We start from the raw sequence: 9,169 nt of genomic DNA, 5'->3' as shown, positions 1-9,169 counted from the left end.
AAAAGTTATGTGTATTTTGCCTTCACTTTTCAAATTGATAACACTTCAGAATCCCAGAACATGAAGTTCTTTTTTAATCAGTAGAAAGTTTCGGGGGGGGGGGGAATCCCAACCTTGCACTCATTGTGTTGTGTTACAAGAATATTAACGTTTCGTTATGAGCTTTCTTAAAAGAAAAACATACTGAGCTGTGTTTGCCTGTCTGAGAATGTGTACTACAGCCTTTTATTAACCACATCCAAAACATGGTTCTCTCACACTGTATGTGCCTAACCATGTGCTAGCCCAGGAATCACCGTGTTACATTTGTATTATGATACAGGGTATAAAATAGTATGCAATTTACTTTGTTGATGTGCAAAACCACCCCCCACCCGCCCCATAATGTGACATATGGCCCTGGGAAGAATACAGGGATGTTGTCCAGGAAGCTAGGGACCAGGTTAGGAAAGCTAAGGCCCAGTTAGAATTAAACTTGGCTAGGGATGTGAAAGATAACAAGAAGGGATTCTATAGGTACAGTGCAAATAAAAGACAGACTAGGGACAACGTGGGCCCTCTCCAGAAGCTATCAGGAGAACTGGCAACCCTGGATTTGGAGAAGGCTGAGGTTCTTAACAATTTCTTTGCCTCACTCTTCACTGGCAAATGCTCTGACCACACCACCCAAGTCTTGGAAGGCAGACAAAGGGACTGTGAGAATGAAGACCTTGGGCCCAATGTAGGAGAGGATCTGGTTCAAGACCATCTTAAGAACCTGAACACACACAAGTCCATGGACCTGATGAGATCCATCTGAGGGTCCTGAAGGAGCTGGCAAATGAAGTTGCTAAGCCACTGGCCATCATATTTGAAAGATCAGGGCAGTTAGGTGAATTTCCCAATGACTGGAAAAAGGGAAATATAACCCCCATTTTCAAGAAGGGGAAAATGGATGACCCAGGGAATTACAGACCAGTCAGTCTCACCTCTGTGCCTGGCAAAATCTTGGAGCAGATTCTCCTGGAAGGCATGCTAAGGCACATGAAAAACAACAAGGTGCTTGGTGACAGCCAGCATGGCTTCACTAAGGGGAAATCCTGCCTGACCAATTTGGTGGCCTTCTACGATGGGGCTACAGAACTGATGGACAGGGATAGAGCAGTTGATGTCATCTACCTGGACTTGTGCAAAGCATTTGACACTGTCCACACGACATCCCTGTCTCTAAATTGGAGAGACATCAATTTGATGGATGGACCACTCGGTGGATAAAGAACTGGCTGGATGGCCGCACACAAAGAGCTGTGGTCAATGGCTCAATGTCCGGCTGGAGACCAGTAACGAGTGGTGCCCCTCAGGGATCGGTGTTGGGACCGGTCTTGTTCAACATCTTTGCCGCTGACATGGACAGTGGAATTGAGTGCGCCCTCAGCAATTTTTCCGATGACACCAAGCTGTGTGGTTCGGTTGATACCCTGGAGGGAAGGAATGCCATCCAGAGGGACCTTGACATGCTTGTGAGGTGGGCTGATGCCAGCCTTATGAGGTTTAACCATGCCAAGTGCAAGGTCCTACAGCTGGGTTGGAGGAATCCCAGGCACAGCTACAGGTTGGGCAGAGAAGCGATGCAGAGCAGCCCTGCGGAGAAGGACTTGGGGGTGTTGATTGATGAGAAAATGAACATGAGCCGGCTTCAGTGTGCGCCCACAGCTCAGAAAGCCAACCGTACCCTGGGCTGCATCAAAAGGAGCATAACCAGCAGGCCGAAGGAGGTGATCCTGCCCCTCTACTCTGCTCTCGTGAGACCTCACTTGGAGTATTGTGTGCAGAGTGTTGTGTACAGTTCAACACTAAAAGGGCATGGAACTGTTGGAACAAGTCCAGAGGAGGGCCATGAGGATGATCAGGGGACTGGAGCACCTCCTGTATGAAGACAGGCTGAGGAAGTTGGTGCTGTTCAGCCTGGAGAAGAGAAGGCTGCGTGGAGACCTCATAGCAGCCTTCCAGTGTCTGAAGGGGGACTATAAGGATGCTGGGGAGGGACTCTTCATTAGAGACTGTAGTGACAGGACAAGGAGTAACAGGTTAAAACTTAAACAGGGGAAGTTTAGATTGGATATAAGGAGGAAGTTCTTTACTGTAAGCCTGGTGAGGCACTGGAAGGGGTTGCCCAGGGAGGTTGTGAATGCTCCATCCCTGGCAGTGTTCAACACCAGGTTGGACAGAGCCTTAGGTGACATGGTTTAGTGTGAGGTGTACCTGCCCATGGCAGGGGGGTTGGAACTTGATGATCTGAAGGTCCATTCCAACCCTAACTATTCTATGATTCTATATAATCCACAGTATATTACACTACAGCAGAGGTAAATGCTATGCCTGGCACATCTTGTTCTCACAACATGTCCTCTGAGATAGATGCGCTCATTCTGAAATCCTGCAAATTATACCCATGAGTAATCAGTGGTTTCAGGCACCTCAGCTTCTGCTCCTTTGTTGTTTCAACAGTCATGTATTTAGGAAAAAAAATAATAAAAATAAAGGCTTTATTTACTTTTGTAGGACACATCCATTAAAAGTGAAAGGAATAACAAAAGGTGTGCATTATCTAATGCCCTCCAGGTAGAACAATGTCAAGACTTTCTGAAATAATAGGTATGCTTTCATACAGAAGTTGGGCCATTAGGTGTAAAATTTCACTTTAGGCATACAATAAAATTAGCAGGAATTGGCAGAAATTACTGATGGAGACTAGGCATACTTCAGTAGGGACAGAGGCCCTGCTGTGTGTGCCTCCTTGGAGAGCCTGCAGAGGATCTTTTGACAGCATCTAATGTGAGTGATGAAACCAGAAGACAGGACAAGGACCACCTCTCTCAAGAAGATGAGATGCTGGGGTTGTTCAAGCCTGTAGAAGAGAAGGCTCCAGGGAGACCTTAGAGCAGCTTCCTAAAGGCAGCCTACAAGAAATCTGGAGAGAGACTTTTTACAAGGGCATGTAGTGACAGGACAAGGAGGTATGGCTTTCAACTGAAAAAGGGGTATTTAGATATTAGGAAGAAATTCTTCACTGTGAGGGTGGTGAGGCATTGGCACAGGCTGCCCAGAGAAGCTGTGGATGCCCCATCCCTGGCAGTGTTCAAGGCCAGGCTGAATGGGGCTTTGAGCAACCTGGTCTAGTGGAAGGTGTCCCTTCCTGTGGCAGAGGGGTTGGAAATGGATGCTCTTTAAGGTCCTTTCCAACCCAAACCATTCTGTCTTCACATCATCCCTCCTGGGAACTGGAGTTAAGTTTGTTGGCATTTCATTGTCTCAGGTCAGACCAGGAATGGACAGAAAAGCCCAGCGATGTGACTTGTCACTGCCATGTTGAGGAAGAGCAGGTGGGAGCAGAACCTGGAAACAAAAAGATGCTTTTGAGAATTACCGAGGGTGGTGAGCATGGAGCAAAACCTGGTGGCACCCAGACAGACAATGCCCCAAATTAGCTCTCCTCCACCTAACAGCTAGTGCTGCCACTCAGGGCCCCGGACAGAAAACAGGGCTTCCACCCTACACTGGCTTCCATAGTCGCCACTGGACAGGCCTCACAGCTGTCCTGGCTGTCCCGCTCACTGCCCACCTGCCCAGGCTCACCGACCGTACCCCAGATCCGGTGCTCCACCGCCTCGCCCTCTGCCTGCGCGGGATACACCGTTTCTGCGGGATACGAGCTGCTGAATTGCGCTCCGCCACGCAGGGCACAATGTGGTCACAGAAAACGCTTCGGAGAGCCACCCTTATGGGAAAAGATGGTGCGAACAACGGCGATCTTGACCGCGCGCTGCTAGGCCGGGCTGCGGGAGAGGCCTTTCGGCCTTCAGAGGCGGCACCCGCGACCAAACCGCCAACCAGCCCCTTCCGACGCGGCGCTGCACCACTGGCGCCGCAGGGGCGGGGGCCGCCTAGAAGCGACCCAGCCCCTCCCGCCCCGGCGCCGAGTCCCCGCCCCCGGGGCGGTGTGACCAATGGAGGGCCGGGAGGCGGGGCCGAAGGGACCCGGCATTTAGCCCATGCGCGGGGGCGGTCCCGCCCTTTCGGCTTGAGCGGCAGCGGTGTCTCATTCCCGGCGGCTCCGGCGCGAACATGGCGGACCAGGCCATCTCCTTCCTCAAGGACTTTCTGGCGGGCGGCGTTGCCGCCGCCATCAGCAAGACTGCGGTGGCGCCCATTGAGCGGGTCAAGCTCCTGCTTCAGGTCAGCGGTGCGGCCGAGCCCGAGGGGAGCGGGGAGCCGCGGGCAGCCCTTCATTTTCCTCCTCAGCCCCCCTCCAAGGCCCAGGCGTGCCGGGCCGGGGCAGAGGGAACGGCGTAGGGCGGGAAAGGCCGACCGTGCAGAACAAAGGGCTTGTGCGGGGCCGGGGCCCGGTGGCGGGAGGTCACGTGTGCTGCGGGTGCCAGCGGCGGCGGCGGCGGCAGGGAAGCCGGTTCCGCTATGCGGGGCGCGGCGTTGCGGCGGGGTGGGGAGGGGAGAGGCGGAGAGGGGGCGGCTCCCGGTGTCACTTCCGGCCGTGCCGCGCTTGGCGCCAAGGGCGGCAGCGCGACGCCATCTTGGTGACCTTGACGTGACGGCGCGGCCGGCAGCTCATTGGTCCGGCGGCGGGGCGGGGCCTCGCGTGCCCCCTGGGCGGGGCGCGGCCTAGTGCCCCAAGGTGACTCCCGCGACCTTCGCCGCCGTCGCCGGCAGAGTGGCCCTAGGGAGGGACGGGATGCGGACACACGGCATGGCCGTTGGCGCTGTCGGGCCCCTTCCCGTGCCCGCTGGAAGTCATCTCGGCGCAATGCGGGTCACTGAGGTGCCCCCGCGGCCCGGCCATGTCAGTGAGGTTTGCCGGCTCTGGGTAGTGCTGGCCTTCACCTACCTGTTCTGTGCTTGCCCATGCTCCTCACGGCCTGTTATTGGAAAGTCTTGAGTTTTGGAGAAGACGGGAAGCAATTTTAAGGCTTTTTGTGTTAGAATTATCGGTCTTCTGTACCCATGGTTCCTCATGGAACCATGTCTTAAGGTACATTTTCTGTGTCACATACGTTTGTGTGTGTGTAAACCTAGGCTTTTAATTCCTGGGAATTAAGCTAATTGCTGAGTTCCTTGCTCTTCACAAAATAGGAATAAATGACGGTTCATCTTGGTCTTAAGGTTCAGACTAACCCACAAGCTTTTGTTTGGAGGTTTGCTGTCACAGCTGGTTTACTGTGGATAACAGAGGCTTAATCTGTGCACAACTGCTGTCAGGCATTCAAGCTTAACATCAGTTCATTTATAGTAGAAGCAGACTTACACATAGCTGTAGTGCCTGCCTGTCAAGGCATACAGTCAAAATATCTATTTTCATTTGCAGGTACAACATGCAAGCAAACAGATTGCTGCTGATAAGCAATACAAGGGTATCATCGATTGTGTAGTGCGTATTCCAAAGGAGCAAGGAGTGCTGTCTTTCTGGCGGGGAAACCTGGCCAATGTCATCAGATACTTCCCAACTCAGGCTCTCAACTTTGCCTTTAAGGATAAGTATAAGCAGGTGTTCTTGGGAGGTGTAGACAAGCACACTCAATTCTGGAGATATTTTGCTGGTAACCTGGCTTCTGGTGGTGCAGCTGGAGCCACTTCCCTCTGCTTTGTCTACCCCTTGGATTTCGCAAGAACCCGTTTGGCTGCTGATGTTGGAAAAGCTGGCGCAGACAGAGAATTCTCTGGTCTAGGGGACTGTCTAGTCAAAATTACCAAGTCTGATGGTCTGCGTGGCTTGTACCAAGGGTTCAATGTGTCTGTCCAAGGCATCATCATCTATAGAGCTGCCTACTTTGGGATCTATGATACAGCAAAAGGTAATGTTTCAGAGGGGATGAGATAAACCTGTTTTCAGTGTCTGTGTCTATTGTTGGATGTTACCCTGTGTCTGTACTAGCTGTGTGGAGGTGGAGGGGGGATATTAGTGCCAACTGCAGTGACACTGCAGTGTTGAAGGCAAAATTTTAGCATGTGTCAGTAGCAGCAGCCTACTAAGTTACTTTTTTGTTAAGTGCATTATTGTACTCGTATTGGACCAGTTCATGTGTGTTTAGCTGAATGGGTTTGAGAGGTACTTTTCAAAGTATTTGTTTGTTAAGCTTTGGCATTGGGGCATAAAGGTCATTGATAGTTTAATATAGTTGTTCATAGTTTATATATAATAGGCTTTATATATATATAGTTTATATATAATAGGCTTATAGTTTAATATAATACATAGGGACAGTGACTTAGTGACATGTCTTTCTAAAAAGAGTATGGAATGGTTTATTACTTCTCGTGTCAACCTGAAAAGAATTCTGGTGCTGAATTGTTACCTACTTTGATTACTGAGAAGAAAATCCTCTGAATTTTCTTAAGTTGTGTTATATATTGCTTCAGTGTGTGTAAAGTTTAGCAAGTGTTTCGTGATGTCAGAGTATGGCTTTACAGTGTTTCATAACAGTTCATACTACACATACAGTGTGGTAGTGTATGTGTAATTCATACTACACATACAGTGTAGTAGCTGTCATGCAGTGAGTGAACCAGAAGAGAATGTACAAGACAAAAAGTTAATTCCTTGGGTTTTATTGCAGGCATGCTCCCAGATCCCAGAAATACACATATTGTTATCAGTTGGATGATTGCCCAGACGGTGACTGCTGTGGCTGGTGTGGTCTCCTATCCTTTCGATACGGTGCGGCGTAGGATGATGATGCAGTCAGGGCGCAAAGGAGGTAGGCTGTTAATTTATGCAGTTATTTAAACAGCATTGACAAGATGAAGTTCTTTTTTTCCTAATAGTCATCCCTCAGCATTTACAGTTCCTTGTTCCGTAAACCTGATATAAGCTATATTACATTTAAATGATCTGAGGAAATGCAGTAGAGCTCAACGTCTGGCATTTGTCAGGAAATAGGCCGAGGACTTTTCATTGTAGAAGATGAAATGGGCCAATGTTTGCAATGACAGATTAAATTAAGGCAGTCAGGGCATAGTATAATTGCTGAAAAGAAGGCTTAGAATTTTTATTTTGTGATTTAGCTTTTAATAACTAGGCAAGCAGATAGGAAGCTTTTCTATTGCCTAAACTAAGTATTGTGTTACAGTCTTAAAATGCATAGCAAAGTTGCTAGAGAAGTGAAACAGGGCAGTTATATCGAACGTTTTTTTAACAACTTTGGGAGTTAAAAATGACTCTGCTCTTTTTCTACAGCTGATATCATGTACTCTGGAACAATTGACTGCTGGAGGAAGATTGCAAGAGATGAGGGAGGAAAGGCATTCTTCAAGGGTGCATGGTCCAATGTTCTCAGAGGCATGGGGGGTGCTTTTGTGCTTGTGCTGTATGATGAATTCAAGAAAGTCATTTAAACAGCCTAACTAGAATTGGAAATCAAGTTGAGCAGATAATGTAGAATAACTACCATTATGGACCATTGACCTTCAAGAAATTCCTGTGAGTCTTATTTATCGGAGCCAGATGATATTTGTAGATGGGGCTAGAAACTGACACAGAGGACTGATCCATTTTTCAGTAAGATGCATGAAGACACTGAATCTGTCAATTCAGTGTGGTGATCTTTTTTTTTCAGGAATGAGTGGTGTTGGTTCTGGGTCCAGTTTAGTCAGAAGAAATTGTTTGCCTGTGGACCAGTCCCTAGTTTCAAGTCCCATCTTCTAGGACCATAAAATTGTATTTGAAAGTTCTTGCTAACAAATCTTGTTCTTTTCCACTTGTACTGAAGCACTATGTACCATTTTGCACAGCTGAACATCTAGCAATTTTGTTCTTAAATTGGGGCATTCTGCTGTAAAACAATAAACATACTCTGTCTGTGTTGAAATTACTACATAAAAGCTTTGGGAAAGCCTCTTTTCTTTGAAAACTTGTTTCAGATAATGGTTCCTCTGGTACACTTACACTGCACTCTGTAACAGAACATTTAAAAAAAAATTGAATGTTGAGAACTTTGGGGGAGGGGAAGCATGGGTTATACTAATAGAAACCAATCCCATTCTTTGTGCCTGATAGTGTGTGATGGGCTGCTGCAAGTGGCTTTTTGCATGACTCCTGAAAATGGATTTGCAATTCTTCATATGATTTAAAATGGGGTTTCCATTGTAGTGCTGGAAGAACCCAAATTCTCAAGGACAGTCAATAAGTAGTACTTTTGCCCTTGGTAAAACAGCTTAAACTGATTTGGGTTTTTTTGTTGTTTTTTACCAATATAGAAAGCAGCATGCTATTCATGCAAAAATCCAGGAACCTAGTAAATGCCTTCGACTCCTGAGTAACTTGTGTATTGTATTGTTGCTGCTATTTGGAAATGCTGATTGTGCCATTTGAGATACTGTTTGGCCTTATCTGTAGCAGTGGTCAGTACCTCTGTGGAAAGTGAATTTAATCTGAAATGAGGCTCATTCCAAGAGGTGATGGAGTATATGCAGAGTAATAGGTGTGCTTCTGTGTAGCTGTAATAATAGATCAAGGTAGGTCAGCCTTCAGTACTCATTGGTATCTAATTCTGGAGATTGTCAGAAGACAAGAACTGGACTGAATGGTTATACTGCTATTCAAGAGAATGTAATACCTATGTGCCATTCTTCATACGTATATAATCTTACTTTTGTACTTTGTAATCTGCAAAGACATGGTAGGAGGACAAGTAAAAGAAAACAAGGTGTTAATTTTCCAGTCATGTTTTTAAGAACTCCCTATATCTTAAGAAAGAAACTGTTATTGTATGAGTCACTGAGGGCTAGCTGAGCTGTCTTTGAGTTCTCTGTATGCCTTCCAAGGTTGCTTTTCAGGATGAAGTATTTAAATTAATTACCTGGCTTTGGCTTTTTATTACCTTCCTCATAAACATAATTTAGCTTTCTCTTTTCATTGTTTCACAAGCACTGCTTCAACATATGTGTAAGTACATTACACAGCTACATTGTGCACAGGCTAATAGCAAACCTTATGTACCTACTGCAAGTGAGTTTATCCTGTTTGGCAATGGTAGTTCCCTTTTCGTGTGGGCAGGTTACTTGATGTTGACCTTGCCAAACAACTTGCTGGTTCAGTTGTAATTATATTGACTGGGAGGGCAGGGGAAGAATTTTTGTCTGCATAAACAACATTGTTTAAGTTGATTCTCTGTATTGGTGG

General features: G+C 47.2%; 1 protein-coding gene across 1 annotated transcript; it reads left to right on the top strand.

Moving 5' to 3' along the window:
* The first annotated feature begins 4,045 nt into the window (after positions 1 to 4,045).
* SLC25A6 (solute carrier family 25 member 6) lies at positions 4,046 to 7,869 on the top strand. Its single transcript, XM_062628707.1, has 4 exons — positions 4,046 to 4,215; positions 5,357 to 5,843; positions 6,606 to 6,746; positions 7,226 to 7,869. Exons 1-4 carry the CDS (start codon positions 4,105 to 4,107, stop codon positions 7,381 to 7,383), a joined length of 897 nt encoding a protein of 298 aa, XP_062484691.1. The 5' UTR covers positions 4,046 to 4,104; the 3' UTR covers positions 7,384 to 7,869.
* The last annotated feature ends 1,300 nt before the right edge of the window (positions 7,870 to 9,169 follow it).

The sequence above is a fragment of the Pezoporus occidentalis genome, unplaced genomic scaffold (genome assembly GCF_034315485.1).
Source record: "Pezoporus occidentalis ecotype Australia unplaced genomic scaffold, CSIRO_AGI_Poc_V1 ctg32, whole genome shotgun sequence".
NCBI lineage: Eukaryota > Metazoa > Chordata > Aves > Psittaciformes > Psittacidae > Pezoporus > Pezoporus occidentalis.
Note: the sequence above shows the minus strand (reverse complement) of the source record. Positions and strands in the feature narration are given on the sequence as shown.

What these genes read in the sequence shown, in the direction of transcription:
- SLC25A6 (XM_062628707.1), top strand. Translation starts at nt 4,105, where the DNA reads ATGGCGGACCAGGCCATCTCCTTCCTCAAGGACTTTCTGGCGGGCGGC. An exon ending in GATCTATGATACAGCAAAAG is followed by an intron (nt 5,844 to 6,605) that starts GTAATGTTTCAG and finishes GTTTTATTGCAG; the next exon opens with GCATGCTCCCAGATCCCAGA. An exon ending in GCAGTCAGGGCGCAAAGGAG is followed by an intron (nt 6,747 to 7,225) that starts GTAGGCTGTTAA and finishes CTTTTTCTACAG; the next exon opens with CTGATATCATGTACTCTGGA.